The sequence below is a fragment of the Stegostoma tigrinum genome, chromosome 2, assembly GCF_030684315.1.
Source record: "Stegostoma tigrinum isolate sSteTig4 chromosome 2, sSteTig4.hap1, whole genome shotgun sequence".
Classification (NCBI taxonomy): domain Eukaryota; kingdom Metazoa; phylum Chordata; class Chondrichthyes; order Orectolobiformes; family Stegostomatidae; genus Stegostoma; species Stegostoma tigrinum.
In genome coordinates, this window is record NC_081355.1 from 114,744,683 (window position 1) to 114,763,827 (window position 19,145).

The 19,145-nt window shown below is 39.9% G+C and overlaps 1 protein-coding gene across 2 annotated transcripts in view; it reads right to left on the reverse strand.

The window, feature by feature from the left end:
* Window positions 1-19,145, reverse strand: part of cubn (cubilin (intrinsic factor-cobalamin receptor)) — a 283,762-nt gene that overhangs the window by 83,049 nt on the left and 181,568 nt on the right. For both annotated transcript variants that reach the window (XM_048561565.2, XM_048561555.2), the window contains exons 38-40: window positions 16,484-16,667; window positions 10,660-10,847; window positions 826-982 (exon numbers count right to left, since the gene is read on the reverse strand). In XM_048561565.2, the coding sequence (XP_048417522.2) occupies window positions 826-982; window positions 10,660-10,847; window positions 16,484-16,667 (529 nt within the window). The remainder of the gene's footprint in view (window positions 1-825; window positions 983-10,659; window positions 10,848-16,483; window positions 16,668-19,145) is intronic.

Below are 19,145 nucleotides of genomic sequence, written 5' to 3' on the forward strand. Positions count from 1 at the left end.
ATCATGAATCAGTCATTGATATTGCTATGCAGCACATCACCCTGCAGATGACTGGTGATGACGCGTTAATGGGGGATAGTTGCCAGATCATTTGGCTGCAACAACATAGCTCTCAAGAAAAGCCTGATGACTCCCTCTCTTTCCAAAAATCTCTACTCTGTGTGGAGGTGCATGAACGCTACTCACTGTTCTCATCTCCCAACGCAAGCTAACTGATGTTAAGTGCTGGTGACAAGGGATTAAGACAGAAAATCAAATCAACAATTATATTCAAAGAGAAAAGAAACAGGGCAATGGGGAAAGGGTAGGATTGTGGGGCAAGCTCATACACAGAACTGACAGGATGGGCTAAATGGCCTCCTCCTGTGCAGCAAATCATTCTATAGTTTGCACATGTTGAGATAACTGCACAGAGGCCAGTATCCTGTCACCCTTTATTTTGACGCGCACAGTACACTGACTGGGGCCAGCCAGCTCGGACTCAGTCCTCTAGGTAAGGAGACTCTGAATCTCTTGTTCATATCAGTTAGCCAGGACTCCCTGATCGGCCCAGTTTAACAGGCCCCATCAAGGATCTCATAGTCAATATGATCCACTTGATTACAATCACTATACATGGGTACTCCTTTTACATACTCCTAAATGCAAACTATTAGTCAATATACTAGATCTGATAACTAGATCTTGGTTTTATCAAAAAGAATAATGAATAATGCCCAAAATACGTGGTGTTCTGTAAGTAACTAGAAATTAATTCCAATACTAAAATCTATACACAGTACACTTTTAATAAATATTTCCCAATTTTTTATAAAAAAGGCATACGGTCAGTGAAAGATGCTGAGAAACCACTTCCCACGCTGCCTTCAGACTGAAACCGAACTGTCACAATATTAGCTGGTGATATGACAAGCCCTGGATCAACACTTCCACAGAGAGTAGCCAACAAGGTTTCAGCAGTTTCAGCAGTTCCTCCCCAGACCTGTAGAAGTGAAAGGTCAATAATTATGCGGATACAAGTATTTTAACATGATTTTAATAATTTTACTTAGGCAATGCCATGTAAAAGCAAAGAACCGTGTAAACTTTAGCCTGATAGAAGTGACACTGTGATTTTCCTATTACAACTGATTCATTGCTCATGGTGAGGTGGTCACATAGAAAAGGTCTTCATTATAATGGTATAATGGGGTTGGAGCATTTGAGCTACAGGGAATGGTTCAATACGGTGGGACTATTTTCCATGGAGCATCAGAGGTGGAGGGGTGACCTTATAGAGGTTTATGATGGCCATGGATAGGATGAATAGTAACGGTCTTTTTCCCAGGGTAGGGGAGTCCAAAACTACAGGGCATAGTTTTATGGTGAGAAGGGAAAAATTTAAAAGGGACCTGAGGGGCAACCTTTTCATGTAGAGGGTGGTGCGTGTATGGAATGAACTACCAGAGGAAATGATGGAGGCGGGTACAATTAGAACATGTAAAAGGCATCTGGTTGGGGATAGGAATAGGAAAGGTTTCGAGGGATATGGGCCAAATGATGGCAATTCGGATTAGATTAATTTAGGATGTCTGGTTGTCATGGACTAGTTGGACCTGTTTCCATGCTGTACATCTCTGTGCCACTATGATTCCATAACTGAGCTGCTCAATATAAATCCAAATGAAGAAAGAAGAGAAAAAATGAAGCATTTTCCTTAAAAAATTAGACAAGCATGGAGCGAGACAAAACATTTTAGTCCAAAAAGCTGACTTTAATCATAGGAAAGAATAATTTACTCTGTTGTGGCTTATTCACAAGCAGCTGGGTATTTGAGGGAGAATGTCTAAAAAAGAGTGCTGAATGTCTCCCTGAAACTCCAAAGCAAAACGTCCAAATTTTAAATCAAGTCATTCTCCTTATCTAAGTCCTTAACTGATATTTGTTCACTACTTTTTGTTTATAAATGCGTTATTCTTTTACAATTCCATCTCACATTCACTACAGACCTACCTTTGTGTGCAACAGTAAAAGTCTGTTTCCATAAGCAGGCCTTCACTCCCTATAAGTCACAGCATTATCTACTGACATTATAACCTGGAACAGCATGGCAGGAAAAATAATGAACTTCTTATTGAGACCAAATCACATGCAGAAATTCCAGTGTGTCTAACAACACATCAGAATATGGATGTCAGCCACGCCAAACATTTCTTATAACAAGTTAAACAACCACAGCAATTTGGTGGTGGGCTGTAAAAATGAGAAGTGTTAAAATGAGTTCCTAAACTTAAAACATGGAACAAGTTCACGTCAGGTTAAAAGAAACTTTCCTTGCAGAGCTTCAGATTAAAAGATAGCCCTCAAGAAATCAAACAAGATGTAATGTCTCCATGAACTATGTAAGTTTATGTCAGTGCAGTAAGATCCTGTTCCCATGGCCAGTTATATAACTGAAGTGCTGATGCATGAAATACGATTGTTTCTTTTAATCCCATGAAACACAGTGAAAACAGAACTAGCTTTGGAGATGAGGCAGCATGACAGAGGTAATCTATTTGAACAGTATTCTATCTTTACAATTTATAACTAATTGGTGTGACAAAGCTAACCTCTGTTGTTTTGTGAACGTTGCCTGTATTTATGGTTTTGCATTTACACTTGTTAAAAAAGAACCCTAATTCAATTTCATCTACAGAGCAGCCTCCTTGATTGAATTACACTGACATATTGTAATCAGTCTTCTGCATATAAAGGAAACATCGCACTTTTTAACGAGTAACTGATTTTCCACATATGCACTGCTAACAGGCAATTTCACCTACATATATATCAGGTAAATCTGTCATGCTGACTACGATCATCCAGCATGGATGGAAATTCACTGACTTTGCTTTTGAGATTTGCTGACGTGAAGGGCCAACAGCTAAGGCTCAATAGATCGTCAATCTTACTAGCCGATATTTCCATTATTACCTTCAAGTAGAATATACTGCCTTCAGCTAGAACATGGCATTTTAAGAATACATTTTAAACCAAGACACTCAGTTAAAAAAAAATTGACAAAATATGTTAGTCTGGTATTTTCAAAACAATGCACAAAAAAAATCAATCAATGCAAAAAGAATAGCAATGCGTGGGGCATATATTGACACAAAATTGATGTAAGGCGATAAAGGACTGGAGAGTTGGGTACATGGCTACTGGTTCACAACAGGATATAAAGGGCCATAAGGGTGGGTTGAGGGGCATTAGGTGGCATGGAGATGGCATGGAGATGGCATGGGGCCATACATGGGAGCTAGGGGACATGAGATCATTTTGGTTTCACTCTTCTTTTTATTAAACTGCAATGCAGTGCCAGTTCATGGAGCCAGGCCTTGCACACATTCAGCAGCCTCCACCTATTCCACCTTTCAAGGGACTCCATCAGTCATAAAAAGCTGTCTTTCCAGGATATTTTTCTGGAGTTTGGGTTTGCAGAGCTTGGAAACATCCTGTCTCTGTGCATTCCACTGGGAACAAAAATCAAGGCCCAATCTAGTCACTGCTTTTGTTAAAATGGGACATAATAGCCATTGCTAACAAAGTGTAGAGCTGAATGAACACAGCAGGCCAAGCAGCCTCTTAGGAGCACAAAAGCTGACGTTTCGGGCCTAGACGTAAGATGCTGCTTCGCCTGCTGTGTTCATCCAGCTCCACATTTTGTTATCTCAGATTTTCCAGCATCCGCAGTTCCCATTATCTCTGACATAATTGCCATTCACTATTTCTGATATTCCATAGTGATTTTCAATGATTTGGAAATTTCTCGTTTCTAACACTTATACCTTTTTTTTCAGTTTTTGAATGAAGTTTTGTCAATATAGAATCTGTTACATGAATCTTATAAAATGACACTGTCTTAAACATATAGGAGTTGGGAAGTCATCCCACAACTTGACAGGACATTGGTGAGGCTACTTTTGCAGTACTGTGTACAGTTCTGGGGTTGCCCTGCTATGGGAAGAATATTATTAGATTAGAGATTTACAAGACTGGCACCAGGGCTGGAGGTTTGAGTTAGAAGGACAGGTTGAATAGGCTGGGCCTTTATTTTCACTGTAACAAAGGAGGCTGAGAGGTGAACTATTATAAAATCATGACGGCTCAGATAAGGTGAATAGAAAAGGTCAATAAAAGCAAGCATGCAGGTACAGCAGGTAGTGAAGAAAGCTAATAGCATGCTGGCCTTCATAACAAGAGGAATTGAGTAGAGGAGCAAAGAGGTCCTTCTGCAGCTGTACAGGGCCCTGGTGAGACCGCACCTGGAGTATTGTGTGCAGTTTTGGTCTCCCAATTTGAGGAAGGACATTCTTGCTATTGAGGGAGTGCAGCATAGGTTCACAAGGTCAATTCCTGCAATGCAGGACTATCATATGTTGAAAGATTGGAGCGACTGGGCTTGTATACTCTTGAGTTTAGAAGGATGAGAGGGGATCTGATTGAGACATATAAGATTATTAAGGGATTGGACACTGTGGAGGCAGGAAGCATGTTTCTGCTGATGGGTGAGTCCAGGACCAGAGGACACAATTTAAAAATAAGGGGTAGGCCATTTCGAACAGAGTTGATGAAAAACTTCTTCACCCAGAGAGTGGTGGATATATGGAATGCTCTGCCCCAGAAGGCAGTGGAGGCCAACTCTCTGGATGCTTTCAAGAAAGAGATAGGCAGAGCTCTTAAAGTTAGTGGAATCAAGGGTTATGAGGATAAGGCAGGAACAGGATACTGATTGTGGATGATCAGCCATGATCAGAATGAATGGTGGTGCTGGCTCGAAGAGCCAAATGGCCTACTCCAGCACCTATTGTTTATTGTCTATTGTCTTTTTCCCAGGGTTGGGGAGATCAAAAGGACATAGCTTTAAGGTGAAAGGGGAAAGATTTAAATGTGTTCAGAGAGGCAACTTTTTCACACAGAGGGTAGTGTGTGCATATGGAGTGAACTGCCAGAGGAAACGGTAGATGCGGGTACAGTTACAACACTTGAAAGACATTTGGACAAGTGCATGAATAGGCAAGATTTAGAGGGATATGGGCTAAACATAGGCAAATGGGACTAATTTAGTTTGGGAAACTTGGTTGGCATGGACAATGTGACCGAATGGTCTGTTTCTCTGCAGTATGACTGTATGACTTGATTCCATGTTTAAAGTGCCCAAGTGATAGTTGATGCTATTTAACTTTAAACATCATAACAGGAATAAGACAAAGAAAGACTGAAAGAAGGCAGATGATTTGATTTGGTTTATTATTGTCACATGTACCAAGATACAGTGAAAAGTATTGTTTACACGTGAACCAGACCAATCATACTTGCCATTAACACGTCAGGGTGATAGAACAGAAAGCAGAATACAGTGTTACAGCTACAGAGAAGGTGCAGAGATGGATCAACTCCAACATGTGAGGTGCCTGTTCATGAGTCTGATAACATCAGGGGAGAGTGTATAACCAGGCTGCGGGAGGTCTTTGGTTCCAAACTTTCATGGGGCACTGATTGTTTGCCAAGGGACCATAAGATGTAGGAGCAGAAGTCAGCTATTCAGTCATCAAGTCTGCTCTGCCATCTGATAGCCTTCAACTCCACTTTCCTGGCCTATCCCCATTACCCTGAATTCCCGTATTTGTTGAAAATCTGTCCATCTCAGGCTTGAATACGTTTAATGACGCAGCCCCACAGTCCTGTAAAGGTGAAAAATTCCTTATTCACTACCTTCCGACAGAAAACATTCCCCCTCGTTTTTATACTTGGCAACCCTTATTCTGAGATGGTCTCTTGACAAGATGAAACAACCTTTCTACATCTATCATGTCACATTTCCTAGGAATTGTGTGCATTTAAATAATGTCCCCTCTCATGCTCCTAAACTCCAATGAATACCTACTCAACCTCTCCTCATAGTCAGTCTCTTCATATCCGGGATCAGCCTACTGAAGCTTCTCTGATCTGCCTCCAATGCATCTTTCCTTCGATAAGGGATCCAAAACTGTTCACAGCATTCCAGCTGTGGTCCGACTAATGCCCTGTGCACTTTTAACAAAGTCTCCCTAATTTTATAGTCCAACATTTTTGAAATAAAGACCAACCTTCCATTTGCCTTCTCTATTACCTGCTGTACTTGAATGCTAGCTTTTTGTGATTTATGCACACAGACTCTTAAATCCCTCTGTGCTGTAATTAAAGTTTATCTAGTTTAAGTTGTGGTTATGTCGCCACGTTTGTTAAAATTATTTTAGGAAAATTTTAACACGTGTTTTCATTGTCAAGAATAGGTATAAGTCAAATAAACAGTGAAATGGACTATTCAGGATAGCCAGGGGCACAGTAAAGGGAGGGAAAAGACGGTTGGTTTAAAAAGCATTTATTTTAATGCATGAGGCCTGACTAGTAAGGCACTGATTGGCTCTGGGTCTGGGATATTATAGCCATAAGAGAAACATGGCTGAGAGAAGGGCAGAACTGGCAGCTCAATGTTCTAGGATGCAGAAGCTTACAGGTGTGACAGGAGTATGAGCAAGTGAGGAGGGGGAGTTGCCCTTTTGATAAGGGAGGACATAACAACAATGCTTAGAGAGGATATTCTTAAGGAGTCATCAAATGAGGCCACATAGTTAGAACATAGAAATTGGGATGGTCAGTCTGTTGGGACTGTGTAATCGACCCCCAAATAGCCACCAGGTACTAGAGCAGCAGATGTGTAGAAAACTGCAGATACCTATAGGAATAACAGAGTACTAGTGGTTGGAGATTTTAACTTCCCCTGTACTAACTGAGTGTAAAAGGCCTGGATGGGATGGAATTTGTCAAAGGTGTCCAAGAAAGTTTCTTAAATCAATATGTAGAGGACCCTACTGGGGAGGGTGCACCACTGGACCTCCTTAGGAAACAAGGTCAGGCAAGTGACTGAAGAGTCAGTCAGAGAGCATTCTGGGTCCAGTGACCATTACTCCTAGTTTTCACATAGTTATGGAAAAAGATAGGCTCTGGTCAAGAAAGAGAAGGCATACATTAGATTTAAGCTATTGGGCTCATGTCAATATAGATGACTATAAAAACCGTAGGAGCACACTTAAGAGTGAAATCAGAAGAGCAAAAGGAGGGTATGAGATGGATCTGACAAATAAGGTTAAAGATATCCCCAAAAGGTTCTATAACTATATTAAGAGTAAAAGAGTGGCTAGGCAGGGAACAGGAGTCTTTAAAAATCAGCATGGTCATCTATGTGTGGAGCCATAGAAGATGGAGGAGATATTTAATGAATATTTCTCCTCAGTATTTACTGAGGAGAGAATTGTTGATGCTAAGGATATAAGGGAAACAAGTGGGGATGTTTTGGACCCCACATATATTACCAGTGAGGAGCTGTCTGCAGCTCAGATCACATTTAGGTAGATAAATCCCCTAGGCCTGATCAAGTCCATTCTCAAACGTTGTGGCTAGGGAAGAAATTGCAGAAGGCCTTGCAGAGATTTTTGCTGCATCTTTAGCCACTGGTAAAATTTCAGAAGACTGGAGGGTGGTTAATGTTGTTCCTTTGCTTCGGAAAGATAGCGAAGACAAACCAGGGAACTATAGGCCAGTGAGACTGACATCAGTGGTAAGCGAGTTATTGGTGAGGATACTGAGGGACAAGACCAACCAATATTTGGATAGTCAAGGTCTGATTAGGGATAGTCAGCATCAATTTGTGCATGGGAAGTCATGTCTGACAAATCTTTTAGAGTTTTTCGAAGATGTAACCAAGAGGATAGATGAGGGTAGGGCAGTGGATGTTGTCTATGTGTACTTCAGTAAGGCCTTTGGCAGGGTCCCACATGGCAGGCTGGTCATGAAGATTAGGTAGCATGGGATCCAGGGAGATCCAGCCAACAGGATTCAAAACTGGCACAATTGTAGGAAGCAGAGGGTGATGGTTGAAGTTTGTTTCTCGGACTGGAGGCCTGTGACTAGTGGTTTGAAGGGCAACTTCTTCACACAGACAGTGGCGCATATATGGAATGAGTTGGCGGAGAAAGTGGTTGAGGCAAGTACAACAGCAACACTTAAATAAAGTTTGGATAGGTGCATGGATGGGAAAGGTTTAGAGGATATGGCCCAAATGGAGGCAATTAGAACTAGATGAGTAGTTTCAGCCGAAGGACCTACTTCCATGCTGTATTATTCTATGATACTATGACCGTAGTGATGTATTGTTGAGATCTCCTTTATGCTGATCAGACATATGTGCAGTAGCCTCAGGCCACATGTATCACACTTCTAAATAATGCAAATCCAGTTACAATTCATCTGCTTAATAAGAACACTGTTTGTGTATTTTTGGGCTTAATAAAGTCAGAACACTGTGACTGAAAGCCCCTAGCAACCCAACATTTTATTCAAGACCTTTTTATTTCAAAACGTATTTCACATCTGGATGCTACATTATTCACTTCACACTTGCAAGGCATAAGGTTATTCTCTGCCATGTGTTTTAGATTTGCAGAGCTGACTCCAGGCCTGAGTTTTTGAATTCCCAAATGAACATTCATATTGTTTTTGCATGCATATGTTTGAGAGAGGACAGGTGTAAAGAGAGACACATGAAGAGTTCCTGCACACTTCAGTTTATATTTTATCATACTGGACTCTGAGTAACCTTTCAGTCTTTCTGTAACACAGGCAATGTTCCCTCTGAAGTATTCTACAGTACGTCATGTTTCAGTCGTAAAGGATAATCTGAGCTGAGTTCAACTTTTAATTATTTCTAATGACCTTATAGCCATAATGTTAGGCCAGTGAGATCTACAAAGAACATGGTTGTGGTCAAGCAATCTTTAGTACCAATTGAACTGTTACAGTTTTGAGTGATTACATTGAAAGGCTTTGACTATCATTTAGACAAAACTCAACACAGGGTTAGCATTTCCACATGGGCCTTAGCAATTGGCCACAGAAACTTCAGCAAATTGCATGCATCCAGAACTTCAGGAAAATGTCATAAATAACAATGGAAAACAGTTTCTGAAGTATTTCCTTGGCTGTAAAATGCCTTAGCAATTGGCCACAGAAACTTCAGCAAATTGCATGCATCCAGAACTTCAGGAAAATGTCAAAAATAACAATGGAAAACAGTTTCTGAAGTATTTCCTTGGCTGTAAAATGCCTTAGGATGTCCTGAAATGATTAAGTGTACAATATACATACAAGCTTGTTATCTCTTTTGCTATCATAATCATATTGGCTGAAAAACCTAAAAAATGCGAGTGATTGGCACTAGTCCAAAGTCATTTCCGCGTTTTCCTGGTTTACCTTCTCAATATATATGCCATGAGAATGTGAGTGCAATTCCATCACAGCATTCTGTCACATTAATTAAGAATAAATGGTAAATGCTGATGTCTTTCAAGTGCATAAAAGGAGAAATTTCTTTGGCACTGGAGGATAGTCTCTGAAATGACCAAAGGACAAACAGGGCTGGTGGGAGCCTTGACATTGGCATCTAACTGGAATTGAAAGTCCAGTTTCAATGGATTAAAATCTCCAACAAACACTAGTTTCTCCATTCCACAGTTGCATGTGAAGCTTTACACTTTCTCCAGTTCCAGGAATTTCTAAGTCTATGTGCTCGCAAACCATGGTGGAGAGATAATGAAGTCAACCCATGGCTAAATGTGTCTGAATCTGACATTAACTAAAGTACATTCCAGCAAGAAGTACTGAGTGGAGATTAAAAGAAAACTCCTACTCGAACATAAAATCCCAATTTTAGCTTTCTGTTGAGGTGAGAATGGGGTGGGTAGTGTTCAGATTATCGCTTTTTCCCATTCACCATCTTTGTGCTGACATTGTGCCAAGTGTCATTTTATTAGGTTCATTTTGATCATCTTAAGATCTTTGATAAGATACAAACATCAAGACTTGATGACATCAATCAAACCCCAATGATATTTTTCCTTCATTAGGTCCCTTAAGATAAGCCAGTGTTAAGGTGCAGCACCGGAATGAGTGAGCTGCAGAGCAATCACACACTTTGTTGTTTCAGTGTAGTTATCTCATCTCACGAGTTTAACAAGGAACCCAGAATCTCCCCAAAGGCAAGATTCCTTCCCTCAAATGTCCTCTGCTTCATTCCTCTATTCAGGACTGCCAGTGACAGCCACGGTTTCTAAGAAGGAGCTACTTCCATGTTGGCACAACCTCTGCCCTTTAGCCTCATTATTGTTTTTAGGCTCAGGTCAAAATCAAGCTAGATGTAATTAAACAATCGGCTATGGCTTAAATGTTCTGAGGTTTACATCAGTGGGTGAGGGTACTTTGCTGCATCAAAAGACTTGCCACAAGTCCCAAGATAACAAGGTGCGGGGCTGGATGAACACAGCAGGCCAAGCAGCATCTTAGGAGCAGGAAAGTTGATGTTTCGGGCCGAGAAAATTTGAGGCTCACTTCTCCTTATGATGATGAGGACAGTATAAATACCACTACTGGTATCCCAATAGAGTCTAAATAACTCAGATCAATGACCAGGGATTTTGTGGGTCTATGCAGCTCCTTACTACAATAGATGGTGGATGTTTGCACTGATGATGGTTGGGAGAAGCGGGGATATTTTGAATCTTCGCCTTCCAATAAACAAATGCATGGTTCTTATTCACTAACCTTAACATAGCTGATCCCACAGTTAACGGTGCTGTCTGGAATCTGGAAATTCTTGTCAAAAGTAATTTCAAGGTGCTTGCTTTCATGAGCTATAATTGTCCAAGTGCATTCGCTATTTTCAGGAAAATTCTGCGGCCAATTTGGTGAATGGAAAGAGCCATTGTTTGCATAGAGGATACCACCACAAGCTGTAAGAAAGGAAATAGACTGGATTCAGGACTGGCAAAACTCAGAAGTTTGATTGTCAAATCTTCAACAGAATTCACTAATTTCCTTAGTAAAATACTGAAGAAACTGGAAATCAGAATTAAAAAGCAAAAAATGCTAGAATTGAAACAGGTTGTGTAGGATCTGTGAAGAAAATAAAAGGATTACAATTTTTGGTCAATGAGCTCTAAGACTGCAAGAAGAGCCTCAACAATGGTGTGGGTGGGGAGAGGATAGAATAAATGGGGTAGGTGTCTAATAGGGTGAATGTGGAGTAATTAAAAGACAAAATGGATGAGGGAGCTGGAAAAACCGTAATGTAACCAGCAAAGAAGCCCAATGTATACCCAGAGATGGCACAAAAGATAACAGTGGAAACATTACCAGCACCTATTGTCCCAGAAACCAGGAACAGTGATCATAACAAGAAATTTTTACTAAACAACAATGGTGTACTCCTACTCCAATTTCATATATCCTCATGTATTTTCTAATGGAAGGATATACATAGAATTACTTGGAACATCTACTACAGAACAGGGTATTAACCCAACTCACACTTTAACAGTGTTTAATGCCCAGTCATACATCTATCCATCCTTCCCCCAGTTAACTTCCCAAAGTTTACATCTCCTCCTTTCCATGCCATAAATGCTTAATCTCTCTCAACTGAAGAAAATCTAAGTCAAAAACAGTTTGGAGAGATTGGTTTTATGACTGATGAAAGCAAAAGAAAAGTTTTGCTTCGTTCATCACGTTGTAAAGTAATTCATGAACATTGCTTTTCTGAACAAAAAAAGTCTGGAAATAAATTCCAAAAGCTTTGCAGGTATACATTTCCCCCAAAACTGCAATTATCCACAGATATTTTAAAAACCAAACACTTTCTAATTAATGCAGATGGAATTTTGAAAGAATTTTTGGAGCAATTAAGAACAAATCATTATAATTTCCTGTCGCCTGTGCATCAATCACAGGATCAACAAATGGCTAACTCAACAGCAGACTTAGACTGTTCACAGGTTCGACATGCAAACATTGCAAAGATTTCAAATTGCTACCTCTTTGTAAGAGATAAATGGATAATAACACTATCTAAGAATAAAGTTGATTATTTAAATAATTTGTGAAGTATTGAAATATATTTGTAAGTGCCCCTAATTATACAGTTCAGAGAAATGTTCCAATAAAAAAATAAACTATTAATAACAAATCAGGAACAAATAAAATCCAAATCGTCATGTTTTAAAATAAAAGTTGAACATGCGAGAGAAAGTTAGTCGGTCTGGCATTATCACTGGAATGATTTTATGCATAATGAAGTGCCTGCCAGAAATTGCCTACACATGAAAGATTATCTTGAATAGTTCTAAAAAGCCAATGTTCTTTCATTGTTTTAGTAAAAATGAACCACTTTAAAAAAATCTAAAAGCTGTATTGTGGAGATGCACTTTTGTCAGTATTTTCTTTATAACCGTATGAGTTTGAGGTATCCTCCTCCCACAGGCCATTTCCACTTCACTGAATTATACTAAGTTTTTAACTTGAACTTTATGCTCTAATCCATGAAATCATCTTCAGAAATTCTCCAGTACCCAGAGGTACACTCAGACATCCTTTCATCAGTTTTCTTCAAAGTTATTTCAGAATAGAACATAGAACATAGAGCATTACAGCACAGTACAGGCCCTTCGGCCCTCAATGTTGTGCCAACCTGTCGTACCGATCTGAAGCCCACCTAACCTACACTATTACATGTACGTCCATATGCTTATCCAATGACGACTTAACTTTACAAATGAAAATTCCAGAACCTCAAGCACAAACATAACAAATTCACTCCAAATCCAAAGAAGCAAGGCTTCAATTATTACCCAATTCCCAGTTGGCCTGAAAATGGTGGACCACTGCAAAATCTGTTAAGAGTCAAACACATACTGTGGGACTCAAGGCACCTGCAAGTCTAATTTTTTTTTAGATAGAGGTTTAGATTATGCCTACCACTTCACCATGTAACACTGTCCATTGTCCATCAACCACTATTGGCTGACCCATTATATTACACACGCGGGTTCAGTGGAATGAAAAGAGTCCTTGACTGACAGAGAACAATCCATTACCCACTAGAGTTCTAAACAGTTCTTGATTTACATCATTTCACTCATGCTTGAAGTGCTATTTTGTCAATACCCGTACTGTTCTCTGTTTTTCCAGACAATATAGTTTTTGTCAGTCTAATATTTGTCAAACTGTTACTTTGATAGAACCCTGTCATACAGCATAAGTCATAATCAGGGACACAGCTTCTCAGCTATTTTACATTCTTTGCTTACAGTCTTTGTTACAATTAATTTATTCAGGTCTTGCTTGTGAGGAAGTCATGTCATTAGAGTACATGAATTATCTGTAAATAAGACAACATGGTGATTTTATTTGTAGTAATTTATCCTCCCTTTGTCTTATATTTTCCACCAATAATTGGGATTAATGAAAAATTGCAGTTGAGAATTATAGATCTCTGAGCACAGTCCCAAAGGTAAGGAACTTCAGGGATGTAGATAGGTTAGAGGAATTAAAACTGTTTTCCTTGAAGAAGTAATGATTGAGTAGCCACTTGAGAGAAATATTCAAAATCAAGTGGGATCTTCACAAGCTTCAAAATCTACCCCACCACCCCCGCCACCCACCACCACCGCATCCCAAAACCAACCCAGCTTGTCCCCGCCTCCCTAACCCGTCCTTCCTCTCATCTCTCCCCTCCTCCCACCTCAAGCTCCACCCCCATCTCCTATCTACTAACCTCATCCCGCCTCCTTGACCTGTCCATCCTCCCTGGACTGACCTATCTCCTTTTTCGCTCCACACGTATACTCACCTTTACTGGCTCCATCCTTGCCTCTTTGACCTGTCTGTCTCTTCTCCATCTACCTTCTCTATCCACCTCCCCCTCTCTCCCTATTTATCTCAGAACCTCCTTCCCCTCCCCCATTCTGAAGAAGAGTCTAGGCCCGAAACGTCAGCCTTCCTGATCTTCTGATACTGCCTAACCTGCTGTGTTCATCCAGCTCTACACCTTGTTATCACTTATGTACAATTCTAACAGGGTTTCACAGACCAGTTGCCAGGAGGGTGTTTTTCCTGGCTTTGAGAGTCTAGAACCAGGATTACACAGTCTCAGGATATGAGCTAGACCATTTAGGACTGAGTTGAGGAAACATTGCTTTGCTCAATGGGCAGTGAACCTGTGAAATCTACTCCCACAGAAGGCTGAGGAGGCCAAGTCACTGAATGCATTCAAGAGACAGATACTTTGACACATTTTAAAAGTATCAAGGGTTACAGGAAGAAACCAAGAAGAAAGCATTGAGATACAGGACTGAGGATGACAGTATTGAATGGAGGAGCTGGCTCGAATGGTCAAATGGCCCACCGTTGCTGCTAGTTTGTGTTAGCATGTCTCTATCAGTAACACCAGGTGAATTGCTTCTTCTCAGAGCCAGCATAGACATGACAAGACAATGGACTTTCTTTTGCGTTGAAAGTATTTTATGATTAAATTGAGGCATTCAAGAATATACAATAAAGAATTACCATATGTTACCAGAACTGAGAAATTTAACCTAGTAGAAAAGAATGAACAAGCTGGAATAAAATTAGGAGAAGACAGAGTGTCACCCTGATGCAAGTATTTAAAAGATTTGAAGGGATCGACTTGGAAATGACTTAGAAGCTACATAAGCACCTGAGAGGGAATTGAATAGAAGATTATGTTAATAAAATGAGTAATGAGGTATGACAGGATATTTGTGCAGAGAAAGATTCAAGTGAATGACCTATTTTTATGCTATAAATATTTTGTAATATTTCTGTACCGGTAGGAAAACATTTTACTCCAAAATATGTAACATTGTCCAAAAATCACATTAAAGTTTGAAATACTGTTTAAATAAACTTGTCTAAGCAATACTGGATACTTGATTTCTTGAACCCTATTTCAAAACCTAGCAAGGCAGCACACTGGAAACTTACATATCCTGTTGTGATTAAGGGCCATAGTATGTTATTTTTGTTATTTGGAAAATTAGGTTCCAATGTGGAACAAAAATCATCTTTTATAAAATCAAGGTTGGAAAGTAATTTTGAACACAGAATTGAAATTCACTTCCTCCACCCTCCCTCTCTACTATTTCCAAATAATCATGTAACTTTGGATAAATGAGTAGTGAACCAACTGAAGAGGTCATTTTGAGGGTTTTCGCTGCATTGAGTTTTAAAATCAAAAGTGAAAGGGGGAGGGATGCAGATGTGGGTTCGTTCAGAGAAAAGGTTTATAACAGCAGAGGTATTCTTAGCCAGGACAGAAAGAAAAAAAACCTCTTCAGCTGCTTACAAGAAAACTACCAATGCAGAAGGCTGTGCAGCTTTCAGAGAGGATATCATCCTGCAAGACCGTGGAGTCGTAAGTTTAATTAATCCATGTTAAGAAGGAAGAAAGAGGAGTTAGCAGTGTATTTAAAAGTCCCAGGAAAAGACAGTAACCAAAGTAAACTGCATTGAGCGATTGAATTAATTTGCTAAAAAGAAATGAGAGCTCTGCCAACTGGACAAAAGACATGGAGACAGGATGACCCCTCACTATCTGTATGGTTGATATTGGGATAAAAGGTTGAATCTTTCTCACTGATATTTGAAATGAAACTGTTTCAAAATAGTTATTGGATAGTGTGGCATAGTTCATATTTTTATTTCTTGTATACAATAAACTTTTGCGTACTTTTGTTAGAAGTATATTGGCAACATTGTCACTATGTTTAAGGCCAATCTCGGTGTTAAATAAAAACATACAAAACTTCTGGGATCTGATTTGTCCAGCATTACCAACAACTGAGATCAGAGTACGTTTCAGGAACAGTCCACTATTTTGAATGGGAGTTCTACCTCTTATTCCAGAGCTGCCTAAAAATCTTACTGCAGTGCAGACCACACAGGCTGATCTCCTATGCTTCGCGGGCCATTTTAGTTCACATCTGGTTTAGTTATGGAGGGAGCTTGGATAGACTGGAGCTGTTTTCCTCACAGTAGTGGAGACATGATTGGGATGTATACAATGAATAGGGACATAACTACGTTAGACAGGAAGGAAATATCCCTTTGTGGAGGGATCAATGATCAGGGGAATACATTTAAGGTAAGGGACAGGAGGTTTGGAGGGGATATGAGGAAGATTTTTCCACTTGGAGGGTGGTGGGAATTTGGAACTCAGTGCCTGTAATGGTGCTAGAGACATAAGCTCTCATTACACTGAGGAAGTATTCAGATCAGCACTTGCAATACCAAGGCATAGAAGGCTATGGACCAAGTGCTGGAAAATGGGATTAGAATAATTAGGTGATTTTTTTGACCGGTGCAGGCTTGATGGGCAGAAAGGCATTTTTGTGCTGTAGACCCGTATGACTCCAAGACTCTATGTATCTGTTTCCAGAATGCAATAGAACATTAGGATCAATCCATCAGCTGAAGATATTTGAATAAGTTCTGACGCTATGGTGTATGAAGCATCCACAATATAAATAAATCAGAGTATTTCTATACTCCACGTGCCAACTGAAACACTCACCATAATTTGAAGCTTCATACGTAAACTTGAACCCAATGCCTTCGTTACTTCCATCAGAAATGAATCGTACAAAGAGCTGATTGTCTGATGTATGCATTGTAGAAGGAGGGTTTTTGCCACAATAGTGTCCATTTCTTCCATGGGTGGTCAAAGGTGGGGAAGACACATCAAGTCCATTCCTTAACTAGAATTGGAAATGACATGAGAAATATTCGAGAAATTAATTAAAAGTCTTTTTGTTTTCAAAACAGAAATTAGAAACTATTAAATCTTGAACCAGAACCAACAAAATGAATCACATGAAACACCATTCAAGAAATTGTTCTAAGCAGTAGTTTTGTGAAGCACATCAGTCTGACATATCTCAGCAGCAGCAATGGACTTCCCTAAGGCTCTCCCATGCTGATCATGTTGTGCATTCATTCTGGAAAAACCTGATTCCAGCTGTTAAGGAAATACACATGGCGTCCCTTGGAGTGTTCCATTAGAAAGGACTAGAATACATGCCCCATTTTTCAGGCATGAGCTGCCAAATTCAGGTAAGGTCTTTGAGTATGGGTTAGTGGAAGGATGATTGAGAAAAATCTTTCTCACAGTGTGTAATAAGCGCTTGGAATGCACTGACTGGAGGTGTTGATAGAGGTGGGTTTAAGTGAGGCACTGAAGAGGCCACTGAATGATTGAACAGGAAATAATGAACTGCATTATATGGAAAAGGTGGAGATTGGCACTATGTCAAAGTGCTCAGAGAGCCAGCACAGGGATGATGGGCCAAATGGCTTCCTTCCGCACTGTAAGAATTGTATCATTCTGTGAGTGAATAGGTAAATGTGAAAGGGGTGAACTGGGTAAGTGGGTAGTTGGAGGTTGGATGGATAGATGGATAATGTAGATTGGCAGCTATTCTGGGTAGGTGTGTGAGGTGGGTAAACTGGGCATAGTGGAAGAGCTGAGCAAGGTGGAGAACCTGATGGTTCAGGAGGAAGCAAGGACTGGTCGGATGTAGTTGAGCTAGGTTGGGGATGTGGTATCATAGTTGGGTAGCCATTTGATCATTGTTGGGATCTGGATGGTAGTCAAGTCCAACTGGAGAGTAATTGGATGGTTAAGGGAGTAGTTGGAGTTCAGAGGTGAAGTTTAGGGATTGGAGGGTGATAAGGTGGGTGATTGGGGCATATTCCCACTTGTAGCACATGCACTGGGACTTACGTAGGATCCTGATGTGTATTTTCATCATATGCTTGGTATCTGACAAACCAGACACTGAAAGATTTGCGTGTCATATTGTTTCCATTTCTTTTTCAAGTTCTGGCTTCATAAGTGTTCCCTTTTTTATTTGAGATGACAGCCAGTCTTCAATAAATTTCAAGCAAAATGGCTTTGTGCTTCAGTGAACAACAAAGTTGGCTATTCAATCACAATTCTATTCGGGTGATTAAATATTGATTGCTGATTTTAATGGTTTTCATTTGATGTGTGTCTTCCTATAGTTCATTAATGTAGAAATTGTTTTATATTTACACAATCTTAGGTTAAGATTCTCATCATACTTTGTTATAATCTGTTAAGATAATTAAAGGGATTCACAACACTTATGAAGATTTTTTGTGTCCATATGGCATGCAGTTGCATGGAAATTCTTCACCTTTGAATGATTTGTTCAGCTGCCTCAGGACAGAGCTTTGATAATGCCTGCTGGCAGTTTCCCTGGTTACAAGAAGGTTAACTGCAAAACAATGACCACTAGCTGGCTGGAATCTGCCAACTCAGCTGCCCACGCTGCTCAATAGTATGTTCTATTATGAGCCACACACTGTCCTGGTTTGGACCAATCTTTCACTGCCATTCCTTCACTGTCACTAGGTCAAAATCTTGGAAATCCCTTCCCAACAGCTCTGGGGTTATCCCTACATCACATGAACCACACTAGTGTGAGAAGGCAACCCATCACCAATGTCTCAAAGGCAATCAGTAAAAGGCACAATAACCTCATGCCTTGAACTAATTAATACAAAATTGCTGGGCAAATTTACTAAACCCTGGCAAAAGACTGGCAAAACTATCCTTTTAGCTCGAATGAAGAAACAGGCTGCTTAATATTATATCATTCATAAGGAAAATGAGATTATATGATAGCTATCCTGAAAGTTTCCCCAACAGCTTCCATTTTTATATTGCTGTTCATGTAATAAAACATCTGAAGGCACTGCACAATGGTGCTATGAATCAAGACCTGACTTAGAGCCACATTAAAACCCCGCATTTTGTAAATGTTTGGAAAAAGAGGAACTTTTTTTATGGAAATTCTTAAAAGAAGAAAGCCAGGAGGATACATCAAGAGGGTGGGGAGAGTATCCTGGAGCTTCAGGATTTGGCACTTCAGTACAACCACCAATGGTGGGGCGATTAAAATTATCTCACACAGGAGGCCAGAATTATATCACTGCAAACATCTTGGAGAACTGTGGGAACTGAGGAGACTACAGAATTAGGGAGGGGCAATGCCATGGAAGGATTGAAAAACAAAGATGAGTAAAATATTTTATTTTGACTGACCTGGTACATGAGTCAAGAAATGTTTGTTTGCAAGTGATGAAGAAGGCAAATAGAATGTTGACATTTACTGCAAAGAAATGGAAGTAGGGATATTTTTCTCCAGTTT